We start from the raw sequence: 22218 nt of genomic DNA on the forward strand, positions 1-22218 counted from the left end.
ATCATATGCTTACAAGCAACATAGCTCTCAAAAAGATACTCACCTTTCCTCCATCAGCATTATACTCCTTTTCATCTCCTTCCAAGAGTCTGGCTAGTCCAAAATCCGTGATTTTCACATGGTTGGGAGATTTCACTAAGACATTACGGGCCGCAAGATCGCGATGAACAAGCCTTCTTTCTTCCAGATACATCATTCCCTGAAAAACACCAGGTTCCCCGAGATAGTCAGTGAGTGCCTCATCTTTTCTGTTGACTAAAAGGGCATTTTTTTTTTTTTTTTTAGCATTTAGTGTAAAATGCTTAACTTTTCTAAGTGAATCAGATCCCTGGAATATTTTCAAAATTTAGGGAAAACCTGGGATAAAAAGTGAACAACAAATAGCTTTTTGCATTTTCTCCCGGAATTCCTATAAAGAAGAATAAATTACCTGCACACAAGCTAAATGTTATATCATTTTTTCCCCCTAGAGACTTGATGCTCTTTTGCAAACACTCTCATTACTGAGGTGTGCAGGTGTCTTCATAGATAAGCTAACATATATTTGGAATGATCCACATATTCCTAATTGTTTTCTTTTCAATAATTCCTGTGTCATGTCATCTTCCCCATACATGCCCGCTCCAAACAAATACAACTATCCATAATTTTGAAAGGTATTTCATATAAAGATTTGATGGTGCCCAAATCACCAACATAGATTCTTATCAAGGTTGCAGAATTAGATTAATCTTGTTAATTATGCAAAAAGTGAAGAATACCCTGCATCATTAAAAGCCTGTAATTTAAAAAAGGCTTCAGTGACATTTGTAGTGTTTATAAGAACACACGAATGAAATTACATAGCTTTAATGACCCTCAAATTAGCTTTTAATATGTTGTCTTCATGAAACATATAGGGTAATTAAAAATAAAATGTATTGCTGATTGCCAACAAGAGATATAGCTGGATCACCCTACAATATAACATGTATGCATGTATATATATACATATGTATACAGATATGTATAAATGTTTTATATATATATATGTCGCTTATGATAGATGACATATATTAGTATTTACAGAGATTGTTAAAATTTCATAGAAGCAATAATTATTAATGATTACCTCAGCAGCAGGGGAACTAAGAGTCAAACGCTAGCTTCAATGAAAAGGTTGATATAAAGCCAAGGAAATGAATTCAGAGGCCCAGAGTGAATATATTTTGTTTAAGTAAATATATTTTTATTAAAGAGTCAGAGGGTATTCTTTATTGGAATACTTCAGTGGTAAAAAGAAAAGGTTGTCATTCCAAAGCAAATCAGAATTTTTGTAAATGGTTAAAGCATACTCTCATGCCAATTGCAAATCAATGCTGTTGGCAGTTCACATTACAACTTCAGGACTTTGAAGGATTAATGGTTTCTGATATCAAAACAAAAGCTGTGGAAAACAGACACATAAATCACACAGGTCAGAAAATTATGAACTGTATGCCCAGTGTAGTGTAAAGAGAAGATTGCTTCAAACAACATCATGAGCCAAACTCTATAGAAATGTCCATTAAACACAACCAGTGGAGATAGGGCCTGAGATGGTCCAATCAGTCAGCAGTTGGTGACACCACATGTATTAGTGCTTTCTGAAATCAACCCATGACTGGGATTTATGGGGGGTTTGCCCTCTTTCTTAAATAGTGCTTTCTATTTGATTATGCCAAATTGGACATTTCTAGAATAAAGTGAGTCTGAAAACATATAGCCCTTAGGTGACTTGAAAGATTAAACAACAACAACAACATATTGGCTAAGAGATAATCACCATTAATTTTTGTCATTCTAAGAAATGTCTACAATAATATTCATTATTTTCTCTCTTGCCACACTCCTATCAGAATATGGAAATCGTGTAGGCAACTTACTATTCAGATCCACACATAATTACAGGACACACATACTATGTGCCTAGCACTGTGCTAGACACCAGAGAGACAAGGAGTCAAAGTCTTTGCATTAAAGAAGGACAGAGATACGTTAATGAAGTGGGCAGACGTGGAATACAAACTCCAGTGGATTGGCGTGATGCATGCAAGGCATGTAAGCAGAGCTGTATCTTAAGGACTGTTCGTAGCACAGCCTAGCAAGCCTGTGAGAGAGGCTTTAAAGAGATACTGAGTGATAAGTACCATCTGAATAATAGCCACCAGTTGGACAAGATGAAGGCAAAACCGCAGATAGAGAGAACAAGCACAGGGGCATCAATAACATGGCATACTAGGACAAAGGCATTTTGTCATTCTGTTTTTTTTTAATTTTCTGGAGAATAATATATAAGGGAAAGTGAACAGTGAGTGATGAAGCAGGAAAATTAGGGAGAAACCAGACCCAAGGGGTTTGGGATGGGAATGGGGGAATAAGGACAATTATGTGAGACCATAATCAATAAAATAAAATAAAAAAATTAAAAAAAGAAGGGTCCCTTCCATGTCATGGTAGAGAATTTGTCCTGGCATTTTGTGCAGCATTCAATGTAGTGATGCTGAAGTTGTTTGAAAAAGGAGAGTGAGGCAATTATCTGTGTCCTGAGGATAGATTGGACACACATCTAGCTGAAGTCAGGAGCCACTGTCACAGCACATAGTGTAAAATAAAGGCTGTATACTGGCAGTCTATGTGCTACACCCATTTTTCATATATATATTTTCAGTTCCCATACCAGGCAAGTTTCAAACATTCTCTTTAGCTATTTATTAGATGTACCCAATTGAGAGCATCTGGTCTTCTGTTTCAGGATCCCACTATTCTGCTAGTGTCCTTTATGATACTCATCCAGCTTCTACATACATGAGTGGGTGAAATTTCAACTAAACTAGGCCAGAAAGAATATTAGGAAATAAATTTCAAGGTACATTTTTAAAATAAAATCATTAGCCTAGTTAACTGAGTTAATAATAAAGGATAATAACTTAAGAATAATTTGTGTGTGTGTGTGTGTGTGTGTGTGTGTGTGTGTGTGTATGTTCTATCAATATAATTTGGATAGATAATGATTCCTTTAAGTAAATATCATCCTAATGAAATGCGATGTATATATTTCTTAAACATTGGCAGGAATAATGATATATGCTATACCAATGGGGAACTAACATTCACTAAGAATCTACTGACATAGTCTACATTACAAGCAAAATTTCAAAAACTCTAAAGTTCTTTAAATCTCCATACACAAAGCCTCAGCAAGTGACACAGTATCTTGAACCTCAGTAATATTTATCCAGAAAATGTATTTTCTTCAAAATAATGAAAAGTCAACTCAGGAAACCAGATGACAACCTGTATACGATTTTCAGCACCCACCCAACCACCATTAAAATATATAATAACAGAAGCATCTATGGTATTACCAAGCCATCAAAATACATTTGTATGGTTGCTTTGTGACTTGAAACCTTATTGTACAGATGCACACTTTAAATCCTTAATTCTGAATGCCACCTTAGTTCTACCTTCACACCCTGAAGGAGAGTGTTGAATCGCCTATGGATTGCTAACAACAGGTTTCTGCACATCACAGCCCTGGAGATCGAATTTCTTTATTTGAAGTTCTCATTAGAGTCATATTCTCTGCTAGACTCTGTCAAAATGAAATCACTCCTTCAATCAGAACATGATGCAATTATGGAGGCAAGTAGCTATCAGAAACAGAGAAAAATAAACTGATATCCCTTCAAGTTCAAAGATGGTTAAAGAACAATCACATATTGTGATAGAGGGGCGCGGTATCGTTTGAAAAGGAACCTTTTACTCTGCCCCGTAGCAACTCTCATGTCCTTACCATGGCTGCTCAGGTGGAGTGCATTATGGGAACAGGGACATTGACAATCACGGTTAACACTGACTGAATACCTAGAACATGGCATACATTAAATTAAACACTTCTACATCCGTAGGTTAACTTATCCCTATGAGATGCATACTGATTTCAACCCAATTTAAATATGAGAAAACTGGTGCTAACACAGGTCATGGCACTTGGATTTGATCCCTTGCTGTGGCCCTTATATCTGCATATTTAAGCCTACCTCCGCTCCATAAGTCACAGGGTCATGTGGGTATACAGAAATCTATGTACACAGTGCAGTCATATAACTATAAAATATTCTAGTACTTTTGAGAAAAAGTATTAGATATTTCTGTGAATTTCAGGGCAAAACGCAGGCAATTGAGTTATTTGCATTTATATGTAAAATACAACTAAATAATAGAGCCTTTTATAATATAGCAGGGATTTGAATCATGTAAATTGGAAACTCAGTTCTTGCTTTGGCCCCAGGGTATGCAGGCTGTGTGGTGGGTTTGAGTGGAGATTCTGGAGTCAATTGCCTGAATCAAACTGGAGCACTGCCCTGTTCCAGCTGTGTGACTCTGGCCAGTTAATTAAAATCTCTGTCACTCACCTTCCTCCTCTTGAAATAGCTATAATAGCACCTATGTCACAGGTTGTGGTAAAGATTAGATGATTAATATTTGTAAAGCACTTAAATAGTAACTGGAATATAGGAAGTACAGAACAAGCATGTCTCCATCATTGTTCCATATTTAGATAGGAATAGTTTTAGTGTACCTAAGAATCACCTACCTTCATTAACGTGAATTGCCTATTGCAGAAAATCTGTAAACCTCAACTAATATATGTCACAGTAGGTATTCAATACATGTTTGCAAATGATGATACATATACCTATAACCTACTTGTTATTAATGTGTAGATAGAAAATTGAGAACCATTATTGTTCACAGTATTATTTTAATATAATTCACCTGAAGGTGTTGTCATCCAAGGAGAACCAAAAATTAGGGAATCTATTAAAAGATTTGGTGCCCTCTATAAATACTTCACAAATTCAGGAATTTAGTGAAGATAAAGTTTAGAACAAGATAGTTCAAAGTTTTCAATACTGGAAAATATTGTTCATGAGTAATTGACAATACCAAAGTCTCTGCATTCTATCACTCAGCACTGAGGGGAGTTTTTTGTAGACGTGTTTTAGGGGCATTTAAAAATATGTTTTTGCCGAATCTGGTTTGGCTCAATGGATAGAGTGTCGGCTTGGGGACTAAAGGGTCCCGGGTTCGATTCCGGTCAAGGGCATGTACCTTAGTTGCAGGCATATCCCCAGTAGGGAGTGTGCAAGAGGCAGCTGATCGAAGACTCTCATCGATGTTTCTAACTCTCTATCCCTCTCCCTTCCTCTCAGTACAAAAATCAATAAAATATATTTTAAAAAATGTTTTTTATTGATTTCAGAGAGAGATGAAGGAAGAGGGATGGAGAGAGAGAGAGAGAAACAGAGGGGAGGGAGAGAAACAGAGAGAAGGAGAGCAAGAGACAGGGAGAGGGGGAAAGAGAGGGTGAGAAAGAGAGAGAGAGAGAAAGGTAGAGAGAGAAGAGAGAGAGAGATAAAGAGAGAGAGAGAGCTGAGAGAAACATTGATCACCTTTTGCATGTTCAAGCTGGCAAATCGGGCATGTGTCCTGTTCAAAAATCAAACCAGTGACCTGTTGGTGCATGGGATGATGCTCAACCAGCTGAGCCACATCATCCAGGGGTTTAGGGTATTTTAGCTATTTCTTGGTCTCGGTGCTAAAAGTCTGATTTTACCATTAATAATTTTACCATTTTTCATACTAGCTCTTTACACTATAAGTTTTCAAAGAATGCTTGTTTTCTTTTTTGCTCATACCTCTTAAAATGTGCATTGAAAGATATGAACTCTCTAAGGAAAGACAAAATTTTACTCTTGACTTTCAGAAACACACTTTAATACAAAATCCAAAGATACTTTTATTACAACTGAATTTAAAGTTTTCATCTCTGGTAAGAATCAACTCATATAAACTGTTCTATTAAAAAAATCAGTGACTTAATTTTAAAATATCAGCATTGAGGAGCACCTACCAATGACCTTCTTTTTAATCTTAGGATATCTGAGTCAGAGCTGTCTAGCAAAACTGCATTATTATTGTTTTAATTCAATGTGAAAGTGAATTCTGCCCAGCTGCAGGAAGCTAACGGAAGTCAAGAGAGACCAGACTATTTCTGACAATAAATATTTGCTTCCCATATGTAGGCCATGCGACAATTTCATGAAACGTGTGGAGCTAAAAATTTCAAGCTGCAGTCAGCTCTCACAGGCGTTAACCTCTAGAGTTAGCGAGAGTGCTTTTTTTTTTTTCCCCCTTCTTTTTAGTCTCTATTCTAATAACCTGAAGCTTTCTTAATAAAAGGAAGCTTCAGGAAAGGTAGCTTCAAATGAAATTAACCCCTCTTTTTTACCTTTCCTTCTGAAGCAATTCTATCCCTCAGGGGGAAAAAAACCCAACTAGAATTCTCTCTACTGTTAGAGCTAAGGATATGAGCATGTTCCAGTAAGAAAGGGACATCCTGTAATGAAGTCAATGACTTTATGCAGATAGTGAACAAGGGAAGCTAAGGGGGCTCTGTAATTGAATCAACGGAGAAGTCTTTTCAATAAGCGAAAGCTGGCTCATGGAAGCGTAGAAAGGACACAGGCCTGAATGTTGCAAGATGGAAGCCCTGGTCATGTCGCTTGCTAGCTTTATGACCACAGGTACTCATTTTACCTCTCCTATAAAAGTGACAGATTAGCCTAAATGATCTCTACCTTTAAATTTTTATTCCATGAGAGAGGGGACTGTAAAATATATCTATCTAAAATATTAAATTGTGGTCCAATAATAGACACAGAGAGTAGAAAAGAATGGGGTAGACCAGATGCCTCCCCCTTTCAATGTTTAGTGAGAGCCATGAATATGTTTTAGTAGAAGACAGTTCAGTGCATCCAATGTTTACGATGACAGACTAGAAATAAATCTGGCTACCGACTAGCTATAGGACCTTGGTCAATTTACTTGTGGTTCACATTCCTTCTCCATGAAATGGGGATAATGATAGCATCTACCCTGAGGATTTCCTTGTAGAGTCAATGTCATCATGTTTGTAAAAAGCCTCGATATTCTAAGATATCATGGTTTTCTAAATAAATAATCTCCACATTTCATCCCTCTTATTAAAAATACTATTTGACCACTATAAAGCAAAATAACAGTCAAACCAACTAAAACATCTATTGGTTACTCAGTAGGTACATTGAACTAAACTAAACTATACACTTGGATTTGATCTGTTTCTCATTATCTTTGTCTCTTAATGTTCTTCCTATCATTCTTCTCAGAGGAAGAATGCAGATTCCCATGACTGTCCTAAACTGGCTTGGAGTTAACAATGCTTAATTCTCACATCTTCCAAATGCACCTATGATCTTCAAGAGATTTGTCCAGGTTGTAGTTCTTGAGATTTTGAAATATTGAAGACAACCGAATTTCTGTCATTTGAATAATGTGCAATGAAAGTATTATTTGTTGCAATTTGAAACATGTTTTTCACAGAGTCCCAATACTATTTTTTGAGTGTGTTCATATGCATATAGTATATAGATGGTGTGGTGTGCCACCCAGAAACCTCTGCGGTACCAAAGTGTTGATAAGCTCAGCTCTCAAATGTGTTGGCTGCTGATGGCTCTCAGTAAAGTTGCACCAGATTTGAGATGAAACCCCCAACCCAAGTGTAAAGGGAGCCACAATGTGGGGTTTTCACCCTTTCACAGAAGGCAGCTACACTCAGCAATCAGCTGATACAGACTTCCAAAGGCCTTGACCCTTGGACAGTTATGACAGGCTAGCTGGTTCCAGAGCACTACATAGGGTCGGATGACATCTCCGTTGCAATTTAACGAGAGCCCGAATTTCCCTCTGTGTAACACTGCTCCGGCACTGCCTTATAGATGTTGTTCCCGAGAACACTTGCCAGATGACATCCCGCGTGCAAGTCAGTCTCAGAGACTGTTTTCTGGGAGCCAACCGGAGGCAGTGTGTATGAATTTCTTCTTTGCTTCCTTTGTAGGCTCAGGTACACATCATCTGGGCTAACCCTACTCTATAATTCATGTGTGTTATTATTGCTGTTCCCTTCCCTTCTCCACCCAAATATCATTTTTCTATCCGTTATAAACACCCACAGAATCATCCTCTTCCAATCCATCATCCGTAATTTATTTATCTATATGTTTTTTAAAAAGTGTATTTGCTATTTCTAATACATAAATAGTATTATGTCTTCAATTAGGGGTTCAGTGCATGAATTCATGCACCTTAAAAGGAACTGTGGGCCGTGAGGCTGTGGTAGGCAGAGAGGTGGGTCTCAGTCCATCCTCTACACCCCTGCCCTTCACCTCCCGTCACGGCCCCCGGTTTCCTGTCTGCCAGCAGCTCTGCTCCCATCATCACTCCCACATGCTGACGGAGCAGAGCGATTGGGGCCAGTGCCATCAGTGGGTGCGAACAGCAGCTGCTGCCCTGATCTCCCCTCAGGAATAGGGGGAGGTGGAGAAGTCCTCAGGGGCAATTTATTAATAGAATGTAATAGGTTCTGTTTTGCTCATTCTGCTTTCTTTAGATTCGAATATATTGCTACATGCAATCCAGTTTACTGCTTATCATCGTTGCATTAAATTTTACACACAAACTCAGGCATAAACACATATATCACACAGGCATGCACGGTCAATTTATTGTCTATTTTCCTATTGATGGGCACCAAGCTTATCTCCATGTCTTTGTCAGTAAACAAGCAGAACTGAGCACTAACACGATTTGTGCAATCCTATAAATTTGCTTAACAATATAAATAATATGCTATTTGGTACTTATTTTAGCATAGGAGAATCTGGACACATAATAATAGCAATAGTTGCAATGGAAAATACAACATGGAGATTCTTATTATTATTTATGAACACTGAAATCACATGGGGAGGACAAAATATAATTATGTAGGGTATTATTATAAATGGTTGTACATATAAAAGTTAATAGTTACTTAAGCACTTTGTTTTAAGGCACTCTTTTAAGTGCTTTGTATATAGGAGCTCAGGAGATCCCAAAGAGGTCTGCACTACTGCTATACCCATTTTAAGATAAGGAAACTGAGGATGGACCAGGGAACTAAGATACTTGACCGAGGGTCCTAGCTAGTGGAGGACAAAGCTTAGAACAAACGAGACTTGACTGCAGAAAGCTTGACTCCAGAGGCAGAGATTTTTCCATTATAGCCAATAGACTATGAAATCATACATGGAACCAAAAAAAAAGACAGCTTATGTAATGGAATGGTCATTGTACAGACAAGGGGTGCTCTGAGAATACAATGAAGTAAAAACCCTGTGCACAATGAACATTTGAGGCTTATAAACAGACCTGTTGAGTTTCTCTGGGTTCCCCTCGTACAAACTGTTTGTGAATTGAACTATGTACTTTTGACAATTTTTAGATTGCTTGTCATTTAACTACATGTTTGTATTTGGACTAAATGAATGATAAAACCAAAATTGTAAGGTTGTCCAAGCAGTAGCAATTTTTCTTTTTCTTTTAGTGCAGGTGGAGCAAATTTAGAAGTTTACAGTATCTGTGATTGGATGGAGGAAAAGCAAACCCTGCAGCACTTAGGCCCAAACCCTGGAAGGGGGTATTAGAATATCAGCACGAGTGTATGTGGACGTTGTTTACAGATTTCTGAAGCTGGCAGTGATAACAGTATTTTTTTCTTCTTGTTCCTACACTTCTCCAAATATTCCTCTAAAATTGTAGTTGCTACCCTATCCAAACTTCTGAACATTTTCATTGGAAGAATTTGCAGGTCATCCACCTTGGAACTCAAACTTCTCTTAAAGAACAAGAAAATAACAATAATAAAACAAACAAGGAAACAAAGGAAGGTTAAAAAGCAGAGGTGAGAAGCCACTGCTTTCCTACTAAATAAATCGCAGGGAAAAGCTTATTGGCCTGGATCAAGAGAATATAAACACAGCACAGTCTTTCCCTCTCCCTGACCTCTTGCCAGTAGAATTACAATGGGAGGAGTGAGTTGTTGAGTGTCCACACTCTCAGAGAAGTATACTTAAAATGGATTACTTCTGCTCCTTAGGCAGCTGATCAATAAAGACGTGGGATGCATTGAGAACAAAGATATCTGTGAGATGCAGTAGTTACCCTCTGCGTCTATTAAGAAATTAATTAGAAATCAATGAAGCGTGCAACCTATTAATACAGCAACCTCTAGATTAAGAGATAGAAGCCGAGCCTTTCTCTGAGCATACATATTGTGCAAATACATTCAAACGCTATAGGGAAGAGGTTGAGTATCGGACACCTTAGCTATAATTGAGCAGAAACAGATCATTCCTAATATTCTGTACTTCCAGTGAATTGCATGCTGCAGCTTGAAAGCCATGCAGTTCAATAAGTGGGAATATGTCTATATGATTTTCTTACAATAATGGTATCCATTTTTCTGAAATATTCTTGTTACAAAGCAAAACTTCTGCCATCATGCAAAGTTAAAGAGTTTCAATGAGTGTTTTCTTGAGTGTGGTTTTACTCGCTCATGAGTTCAGGCAGCTGAGTTTCATTATAAGCACTGAATCTTTTTAAATAAGTATCTTCTCAAGAAGAGAAAGTGGAATTCCTTGAACACTAAGTGCTCTCCTGAGCCGACCATGCCAATGCTTACCCAGCATGTGTAAACCTCTCAGGGCGGTACCCACACACTTCCCACTGGAAGTCAACTGGCTACTTCCCGATCATCTGCTCTGACCCACACTCCTTTACAAAGTCTCACAGGGATCTGAGTCCGAGATTTCCGCTTTCCTCTCAATCCCTGACAGCTGATTTGGAAGCTCAGTGTGATGCATTTCCTTTTTTTAAATCTTGGCACGCTCCCTCTGTCAGAAGCCTAGGGATTTCTCTCTAATGCCTAACGCCTGCAAAGGGACATAAGGTAAAAAGATCCTTGCTTTATATTTCCACTCATTTTCTAGCTCATCATCATCATAGGAGAATCATAATTATGAAAGGAGAATGGCCTATTCCTATTTTAACTGGCAAGGAGTTGTCTTCTGGGTTTCTGTTGTATTCACAGGCTTCAGGATACACACTGTGTCATAGGAATAACTCAGATTTCACTTTTTTCTAGGCTCAATCTTAGCAATATTTTCTTGGTATTTCTGGGGTTCCCCAAGGAGCCTCACAGATGTTCATAAATACTTTATTGGTTCTTTATCTCAGGACTCTTTACTGACATCCGTAGTCACTAAACCCTCAGGCTGAATCCTGTGAAAATGCTAGTATTTTTGTCCCCGTGTACTTTCTGTCATTTCATTATCTCCCACCCTTCTCTAACACATGTGTATACACATGCACACACACATGCACATACACAAGCACTGAACTACCTCTTTTCTCCTATAGCCAAAGAAAATCCTTAAGCAACCTGACTCTGCTTGTCGCCCTAGCTTCTTTTCTTGAAACTCCTCCGCTAGAAGTCTACGGCCCAAGCGAACCTTAAAATTATCTTGGCTTTCTTGTCTTTGAACTTACTATTCCCTTTACCTGAAAGACCCCTTCACCATACATTACTACACTCCTCCTACCATGCTTTAAACCGATGCTCTATCCACTGAGCCAAACTGGCTAGGGCTGTGCTCTTTTTTAATGTAAATGAATAAATAGTACTGCTTTCTCTGAATCTATCCCTGACCCTAGTGCTGACCAATCAGTAGAGATCATGACCTTGACAATGACCCTAGCTCCCTTAGTCACCATGATTAATAACTTTTCCTCTGTGTCACTCATCCCCTGGAAGCCATCAGGGAGCCAGGTCTCTGAGCATGAGCTACTTGTGACTCTGGTCATGGTGCTAGCTCCTTAATAAGTCCTTACTTTTCTTTGTTGCAAATTCTTTGTGTCTTATGGAGCCTTGATGCATGCAGGCAAATGAACCCCTCAATCCAGTAACACTAACTTTCAGAAACTATAGACCCTTTATCAACCACTAAAAGAGCAGTACAGTGAAGTAACACACCCCAGCCAAGGAACGAAATGTATGGATTTAATGAAACTGGTGACCTTGGGTTATAAAAATCAGCGGGTTTATTTTGCTGTCAGGGAGAATTTATTTGAATCATAACTTCTATATTTCTTTACAATTGTAATAATATCTGGCAGAGTCGGACTACCTTTATATGGCTTCACAGTATTCAGTTTCATTTTAAAAGCACCTAATGCAAATTTAGTACTTTTGTCTTTTATGAGAAGACTTAGCTCAGTCTGCAATAATTGCTGTATTAACATTTTTTACCCATTCAAATAGCCCAATTCATTATTACAAAACAGCAAGCTTCCCCAGCCTGTCATTAATTCCTACTGTTTTAATTACAAGAAAAAAATACTCCATAGAAGGCTTTTGTGGATAATGACACTGTAAACACAATGTTATGCAAGGAAATGAAAATAAAGTGAAATAGTATTTTTTTTCTATATCAGTATTCTGGTAGCAATACCATATTTTTACCCAAAGAATCTGTTAAAATACAATGGTACTTTCTTTGAATTAAGTCACAAAAGGGCTCTTTGAAACTATATGTTAATTTTGACTATTTGTAAACCCATAAAAGGTACATTCAATACCAAAATTGTTATAAAACAGCTCTGCATCCATTAGGATTAGACAGATTATTTTTCTTACTGTACTCTAACCAAACTTAATGTCTGCTCTGTATATTGTGACTGAATGTAAATGACTTCAGTATCAGGAGAGTCAAGCTATACAAACCTTAACATAAAGTGCTATCTTAGCTTTACCAAGAAACAAAATCCAATTTTTGACATCAGTGATAGTAGAGTATTTAAATAAGAGTTTTTAGAAAACTGAGTACTTCATTTAGAATGTATGTTTCAAGAACTATGACTGAGGTTTTGACAAGTGAGGAGAAACTCCATACTATATATTTGTTTAGCCTTTTTATTATCATTATTATGTTGAATTTAAATCAGAATTTAACACTGAGGGAGATTCTTCTGAATTTTACATCCTAGAGAAGTTGAGTTTTAACCCAAGTACTCTTAGAAGATAAATAATGGGCAAACTACTCTAGCAGACGCGTAGAATATTCTAGGGCCAATGGGCAACTGTACATGTGCACATCCTCTCAGATCTATGCAACAACACATACCGAGATAGAATGCATGGAACATTGTGGTAAATACTATAATGGAGGTACAAAGATTGCATGCATACCTGGGGATGAAAAATGAAATCTGAATGGAGCATTTAGCAATGTTTGCTAACAAAAGTGAGACTTAAAATGCATTTTGAAAGACCAGTAAAGTTAAGGAAATTGTTTTTAGTAGAGATATACTGCATTAAAATATACTTATATATTCTTCAAAGATTAAACACAAGAATAGGTAAAATATGTTTTGATAAAATATTTAAGATATGTAGAATGAAAATACAGCAAATGAAATTGTAAAAAATAAAATAAGTATGTAGATCTATGGAAGATGTCTGCTAGCACTGGGGTCATATAGCATAGTAGAGGCCTAGTGCATTAAATTCTGCACTGTACGGGTCCTTAGAGGCTGCCAGCTGCTAGCCAGGGCCTCCCGCCCTTCTCCCCGGCCTGCCCTGGCCCCAGTCAAACTCCCTGAGGAAGTCCAGGTCGAGTGCACAGTTTGCACACTACACTCTTATTATATGGGATATCTCCTTCTGAGAGCGTCACTAGAAGATATGCAGAACTAAGAATTGTGAGAGATTAAAATAATTGAAGGCACCTTCCCTGTTCTTATAATATCCAAAATACTTTTGGGAAGGCTATAATATTCAAGGATACATATTCAATGTCTTTCAGTGTTCTCAATTAAAAAGAAAATCACTAAATTTATTAACCACTCTTCTATTTACACATCTAGCATCAAATTTAGTTACCCATATGAACTAAAATTGTTTAAGTCTAGATAATCATATCCACTAGTACCTAATAGTGCATCTAACACATAGAGTTTGATAAATAATGTTTAAGTAAATTATTGGTGATAGCATTTCTGAATTTCTATCAGAATCATCTGGCAGAACTAGACATAATTTAACTTACAAAGAAGCTACATTTTTATGTTATTACAGTAGTTTCCTAAAATGCTTATATGGTATAGCATTACTAGCAGAATATTGAAAAGTGTATGAAAATAAGATGTTTCCTCAGGGGGTTAACTATTTTATAGAATCTAATATTTTAAATTTGATAACCTAAAGTTCAACTACTATTTTCACCTATAAACATTTGCAGTTGAAGCATAGTTTTTTTAAATTATCAAGTGGTTATTCATTATAATGTAAATATCAATTGAGCTACTACTCATGAATATGTTAATTGTTCTTTTCTGTTGAGGACAGGAGTTTATATCCTCTTGTATTTCTATTTATTTATTTATCCATGTATTTATTTTGCTTATACCCACTTTTAAAAATAAACAAATCATTTATGTGCAATCCAGAGTAAGTCTAAGCATGAAACAGAAAGCTCAAATACGATCTCTGAAGAAATAGCTTCATCCCTAATTAATGTGTATCAGGTATTACAACACATTTCATTACTGAAGACAATATTTAGTTTAATAAAATAAAACTAATTTAGTGGAAAACATAAATTACCTACAGGAATATTGTACACCTTGGCTACAATATTCTTGGGCTAAAGAAGGCTAACTTGATTCCCATGCAAGTTGGAAGTCTCCATGTATTTGTGCTCAAAAGAAGATTGGAAGAAGCTTCTAGAAGCTGACGAGGGAATCATCTATCATTCTAGACATGTTTACAGAGAATCTACCGTATTCTAAGCACTGTGACATATCAGCAAGCATTTCCATAATGATAAACTCCCTGTCATACACACTTTACACAACAAATTCATGTAATACACACTACTATTATTTCCATCTTACAGATAGTAAAACTGAGGCATGGCAATGTTAAGTGACTTTGCAAAAGACACACAGTAAACAATATAGTTGGAATTTTAACTAGGAAATGTGGCTTTAGGTCTAGAGAATAGCATGTGCAAAACTGAGGTTAGAAGAACTACGAAATTTGGCAAGACCATAAAAAACCCAATGTGGCCGGGCAGAAATAATGAGATGGGATCTTGGTGTGAGATGAGGCCTGTATGCAGCACAGTGATCCACTTTAGGGATTTTGACTTTTATTTTAAGAGCAATGAAAATCTTTGTTTTAATTGGGAAGTCAGGGAAGCAAAAACAACTAAATTTTATTTTGAGGAAATATTATTGGCTACAGTATTAGGACTGATTGAAGAGAGAAGATAAAAATGAAAAGTAGAGCTAAAAGGCTATTTTGTAGTTCAAATGAGAGATGATGGTAGTCTGCACTGGGGTGGTGGTCGTAATGGTGGTAGAGATGACGAGAAGTGGTTTGATTTGTAAGATAATTTAAGAGCTAATATCCACAATAGTTAATATCACATAGAATAGGGACATGAGAGAGAGGAAGTGCCAAAGATAACTCCATATTTTGAGTTAGTGCTACTGGCTAGATGATGATATATGCAGGACTAGCTTTGACATTATTCAGGTTTCTGCTTAAATTTCCTCAAGAAGCCTTCTCAGATGATTTGAACTAAAATATCACACTCTCCTCTGTAAGTCTCTAAATCCTTATATATCCTCTTTATTTTTTGTCATAGTCCTTAAGATCACCAGGCAATAGATAAGCATATTATTTATTTACCTGTTTACTGTCTGTCCCACCAACTGTACTAAAGGTGCCATGAGGTCACTCATATGTTAAGTTTTACTCTCTGCCCTTTAGAACAGTGCTTTGCATATCACATGTGGGCAATCCGTTTTAATTGAATAAACACATGAATGGAAGGAAGAGTCACTAGAATATGTAGAATGATTAAAGCTGTGGATATGGATGAGAATCCTCCAAAGGGAGGAAACATATGAGCAGTAGGCAAAAAGAAGAATACTGAGATGACAAATTGGGGGATGGGACGGAATCCAACAAAGAGTAATTCTGGGAAATCTAACAAACAAAATAAGCTGATGAGCAAAATAGATCCAGAGGCAAAGAGATGTATGGAACAGAATGACAGATCTCAGTGGGGTTGGGGATGGAAGGGTCCGGAAGAAATATGTATATATATATATATATATATATGCACAACCATGGACACAGACAATAATGTGGGAAAGGCCCGGGTCGGGAGAGGGGAAGATGGATGACATCTATAATACTGTCAACAATAAATACATTTTAAAAAATGAAATAATTGACAACGTTAAATCCAGAATGTCAATATAGGAGGAGTGAAGAAATGCTATTGGAATTTACATAGGCACTTAGGAAGTTATTTGTAGTATTGTTTTTTTTTAAATATATTTTTATTTATTTCAGAGAGGAAGGGAGCAGGAGAGAGAGATAGAAACATCAATGATGAGAGAGAATCATTCATCAGCTGCCTCCTACACCCCGCACTGGGGATCGAGCCTGCCACCCAGGCATGTGCCCTGACCAGAAATTGAACTGTGACCTCCTGGTTCATAGTTGAAGCTCAACAACTGAGCCAAGCAGGCCGGGCATTCGTAGTGTTATTGAAAAAAACTTCTGCTTAAGTGTTAGGAACAGAAGACAGACTAATGGTTTGAAGAGGGAACTGGAGATGAAAATGGGAAGATAGCGAGTTTAATCTATTCTTTCAAGAGGTGTGGCTATGAGAAAATGAAGGGAGGAAGGGCACTAGTGAGGGGTGAAGAGAGAAGGGATGACGAAAGAAGAAATAGTAAGTATATGAAATATATAGGAATTGATGCAAGCCTCAGAGAATGGTGGTCGTGAGAATCTGATCAAAAGCATAGCCAAAGCATAACCATTCTTCTCTAGGGAAGAGGGTAGTAAGATAAGAGCAAAGATAGGTAGAGGGACATAGAGAACCTAGCATATGGACTAAAATATACTAAGCTGGTTTAAGAAACAAAAATCAAACTAAATTCCAACTCTTGCAAAGCTTCTAGGTCAGCAAAATTATTCATTTCCCATAGCTAACTTAAATAATATATTCTAGACTCCTGCTACACAATTTAAGGCTATTTAAAAGTATCCTGTCTCAAAACAATATTAAGAAAGAATTATTTTTTAATAGTTTCAAGCAGTAGTTGTCGGTACCTAACGTAAGTGCTGGACATAGAGTGTGGACTCAAAAGTTATTAGATATTGGAAGTGTCAAGTTAGCAGGAGTAAACTTCTATTATCTGTAAACTTGGCTTGTTTTCTCACACTATATAGTCTTTATATTTCACTAGAAGTAGTACTCTTGGGAAATTTATTTTTTATTTGTACTTCTTTTAAGTGACATTTATCCCAAGAAACAGCTCTAATATTTGCCATCTATTCAGAACTCAAGCACACATAATTATATCAGAGTTAAAGATGAACACACATATTTTTGCTTAAGAAGGAATTAAATTTCTGGTTTGCATTTCAGGCAATGACATTTCTAATAAAAATATATGAATTGATTTTATGTATTCCCATTTTTTATATATGGGAAAATAAGTATTGTCCCATATGATTTTAATGGATCAACTAAATATTGATTCCCATGAAAAATAAAAACAATGAAGTAGCTCTGTAATCAACTACCTCAATTTACAGCAGATTATCTATATGAATATAGCATTGGCAAAATTAAGTCATGTAGGTAAATATTACCAGATACTTCCTTCAAAATCATGTTCATGCACTAAGTATTACATAGTATAAGACCCTAATTAGATGTCTATGACATCAAAAAGGTAGAAAATATTGACATTACTGAGCTTTATCTAAAATAATGTTAACAGTATCCACATTAAATAATTTGATATTCCCAATAGTTTATAAATAAAGCATAACCTATATAGACATAAAATTGTATTGTACAGCAAAATATGTACAATACTAGCTGAAAATATAACAAATAATTAAATATGTCTGTCACTGTGTTTGAATGCAAAATATAGAAAATTTAATTTAAATCATTTTCTTTTAAGCTTTTATAGTACAGTAAATTCATGCAATACATCTTCAATTTATTCTCCCAATACTAAACTTTGAGGAGAAAAATTTTAGCCTAGCTTCCCAGTGATTTGCTATTGCTTTATTAATTGTCATATGTGTCTTTACATTAGAGGTGCTAGATAATGGTTTCAACAATGAAATGGTAACACTTCAAGAAATGGGCAAATTAACAATTGATTAAATAATTATACTCATCTCATTTTGTAGGAGTATAATTAAAATCATATCTTTAAAGTTTAAGGTCTCTAAAGTCCTAAGCTCATTTTAAAAATGTGTTAAAGGTACCAAACAGTAGCTAATACTCGGGGCCATGGCACATTACAGCTATAAAAAGGACTACTCACGTACCAGATTTTGGCTTATTTCATTTTACAACGTTTATTCTTTCCTTGAAATTTCCCTCGTGTTCCTTGTTTCATAGTCTGATACTCTTTAATACCTTCACTAATTAATTATCATTTAACAAAAAGAAGAAAACAAGCAAAATGTAAAAGCACAAGAGAATTAATAGTGTACATGGTGTTTTTTACTACATCTACTAGACATATTTTCAAATGAAAAGCTATAATGTTTTCTTAAATTCATAAAAATTAAAGCACACATTGCATTAGTGTACTTTGAGTCTTAACTTCATAGACATGTTATAAATCCAACTATTATCTCGTCCACAAGGAAATAACAGAAAAACAGACATGGATCCTGGTACAGAAACTGTTTTGTGTGGCATCGGGCTAACATTAAAAACGTGTCTATGGCAACTAAACCATCTGCCTGCTTGCTATTTGGTAGAGAGTTGTTTATCTTCTTTAATGTACCTGTACATCCCATTTTACAAAATGCACTAGCACTGCTTCAGAGAACTGTCTAGGAAAGAAACTCCTAACCTACTGAAGTTCAATGTTTGTTGTAGCAACAGTAAATATATGAAAATTCCACATATCCTCATAAGCGGAGGAAGTCCAATAGTCAACTGTATACATACTAAATAACTTAAAAACAATACAAGTAAATCTCTAAACATTCAGCTACAATTATACTGTGTAGTTTTTCTTACCATTTTTATCTAGCAAAATATACCCATCAGCACTTTTTAAATAGGGTTAATACATGGAATATTAGAGTAAATCTAGCCTTTTATTGTTGCATTAATATATTTTGTTTAAAAATATGTATTGATTACATATGTGAAATATCCTCCTTTAAGCATATTATAACCTGAAAATATTTATGCAGAGAATATAAACTATGACCCATTAAGCTTTAAGAGCTTATGAATGAAAGCTTAGAAGGCATCAAGCAGTAGAATATTTTAGTTATACCTAAGACATCACAAAGTTGAAGTCCAGTTTATTGGAAATCCATGTATTTGCTCAATTCATGTTTTACATGCTTAGGTCATATTTTCCATGTAGTAGACGTGGTACATGTTTTGAAAATCAGGTACTCAATCCACTGATACTAGAAGACCTAGAACATTATGATTCCTAGAGCAGTTGCATCTGTACCCTGACTTATCTAAGCAATTTAAAGATTTTTAAGGTGATGTTAGTTAATGCAGGAAACCAGATTTTTAGAGTACACATGACAAGAGAAACTTACAGAGGATGTCAGTCAAGGGATTATTGTATTTTGAACGTCACATCTCCTACTATCTGTTTTAATTTGGATCATTGTAATTGATGTTTGGAAATCAATTGAACGCCACATCTCCTACTATCTGTTTTAATTTGGATCATTGTAATTGATGTTTGAAAATCAGTGTTTGGAAAGAGACACCCATGATAGCTCCATTAGATAACAAGCAAAGGTAATACCTTTTCATTTTAAGAAAACAAACAACATTACCAACTCTCATTTGGGCGGTCAAGGACCTTTCCCAACAAGATGGTTCTGACCCTTCCCTTCTGTAAGGAGGTGGTTGGCTGATCAGCACACAGGATGTGCTCTCCATATTACCTGATGAGTTTCGAAACAATCCTATCTATCCTCTCTAATGAGAGAGTAATGTGTAAATTAATCTCACTCTGCTACACCCACAAGCCATGCCCACTAGCCAACCACGAGCAAGTATGCAAATTAACCCAACCAAGATAGCTGCAGCCATGGAGAGTAGGAGGCTTGGGTTTCAAGGGCAATGGAGGAAACCAAGCTTTACGCACACCCGGGCCAGCCCAGGCCTCCATTCAAGGCTACAAAGTTTCAATTATAGAAGGTAAATAAACCCCAGATACCAGGGCCTCCACTTGGGTCACCAGGGGGGATGGGTGGCCTGCAAACCACCATAGGCCCCTCACGCAAGCCACCTCACACCCCAAGGAAACCCTCACCCTTATCCAGGACAGCTTCAGGACAAACAAGCTGGCCCCCACCTATGCACCAGGCCTCTACGCTATCTAATAAGAGAGCAATATGCAAATTGACCATCACTCCAACACATAAGATAGCTGTCCCTATGTGCTTAATGATGGCTGCCCCCATGTGGACACAAGATGGCCTCCACAAGATGACCAGCAAGGGAGGGCAATTGGGAGGGACCAGGCCTGCAAGGGAGGGCAGTTGGAAGCAATCAAGCCTGCAGGGAAGGGCAGTTAGGGTTGACCAGGCTGGCAGAAGAGGGAAGTTGGGGGTGACTAGACCTGCAGGGAAGGGAAGTTGGGTGTGACCAGGCCTACAGTGTAGGGCAGTTAGGGGCAAACAGGCTGACAGGGGAGCTGTTAGGCATCAATCAGGCTTGCAGGGGAGTGGTTAGGGGGTGATCAGGCTGGCAGGCATCAATCAGGAAGGCAAGCAGGTGAGCAGTTGGGAGCCAGAAGTCCTGGATAGTGAGAGGGATGTCTGACTTGCCCTCGAGGGATCTCAGATTGGAGAGGGTGCATGCTGGGCTGTGGGACATATATCTCTCTCCTCCCCCTCCCTCACCCCATGCATGAATTTCATATACTCTAGTTTCCTAAATAAAACTCTAATATTCTTTTGCTAACGTATCAGCCTTTGATTCTTAGAATGCATTTTATCCTTAATGATACTCCTTCAGTGTCCTTTTTATTTCTGCCTTCAATAAACTTCCTTAACGCAATGAAACAGAAATTACCCTTTCTAATATGACCATCTGTTTCAATAGAAAATACTCTTATACACACAGACAGCTTATATTTTTTGAGTGTGTGAAACATAATTCAATGTTACATAATCTACTATTGACTGCAAGCTAAAATTTTTAAAGGGGCTATAATAATGATTTCTTACCAGACGATTTGAGAAATTATTTCTGAAGGTAATTCAATGGACTTGCCATTTGAATGCCATCATATTCTAGGCACTGCAGGGGACAATGGATTCCCAGGAGTGCCTGACAGCTCTCTGAGCAGTAAGTAGGTGGCAGCACTGGTCAGCTGTCTTTTGCATGTATGGTTTTGTTTGTTGATTGATTTGTTTGTTTGGTAAGTTGATTGGTTTGATTTTTTACCAAATGAAATCAGTTTATTTACCACCAGAACTAGGAAGGGAGGGGAGGAAGATTCAAATATCCATGTGTACATATAAAGCCCATATAGATTTTTCATAACTTGGGAGTACAAGTTAAAATGATTACCTAAAGCAGTGTTTCCCAACCTTCTCTCATGATGAGAATAACCTGGTGGAGTTGTTAAAACACAGATTCCTGAATCCCAACTAAGAAGTGCTAAACTAGAATTTTTGAGAACATATAGGTAAAATTGCATACCTAACTTAGTGTTCTGTATATAAAATCTGTCTTAGAGCACTAGTTAAGTATACAATTTTACCTATATGTTCCCAAAAATTCTAGTTTAGCACTTCTTAGTTGGGATTCAGGAATCTGTGTTTTAACAACTCCACCAGGTGATTCTCATCATGAGAGAAGGTTGGGAAACACTGACCTAAAGATCAAAATCACACACACACACACACACACACACACACACACACACGTTCATATTATCATACTTCTTTCTTAGCTTGTTTATATGAGATTCTTTTTTTTTATTCTGCCCTATTTTACTATTCGGAGTAAAAAAAAAATGACGATAGTGAAATCTGTCCCCAAGTGCAGTGCTCTGAAATTAGTGCTTCTGAAAGCTTTCATTTTTGTCAGTTTCAAGATAGACTTATCTTTTGCATTTCCTCAGATTCTTCACAATTCACACACGCCTAATTTTACC

General features: G+C 36.9%; 1 protein-coding gene across 1 annotated transcript in view; it reads right to left on the minus strand.

Annotated features, from left to right (window-relative positions):
* The window catches only part of ERBB4 (erb-b2 receptor tyrosine kinase 4), an 823165-nt gene that overhangs the window by 50190 nt on the left and 750757 nt on the right, over positions 1 to 22218 (minus strand). Inside the window, exon 21 of the mRNA XM_084891653.1 lies at positions 44 to 199. Coding sequence (XP_084747779.1) covers positions 44 to 199 — 156 coding nt within the window. The remainder of the gene's footprint in view (positions 1 to 43; positions 200 to 22218) is intronic.

Source organism: Pipistrellus hanaki (genome assembly GCF_964339955.1).
Source record: "Pipistrellus hanaki genome assembly, chromosome: 8".
In the NCBI taxonomy this organism is placed as follows: Eukaryota; Metazoa; Chordata; class Mammalia; order Chiroptera; family Vespertilionidae; genus Pipistrellus; species Pipistrellus hanaki.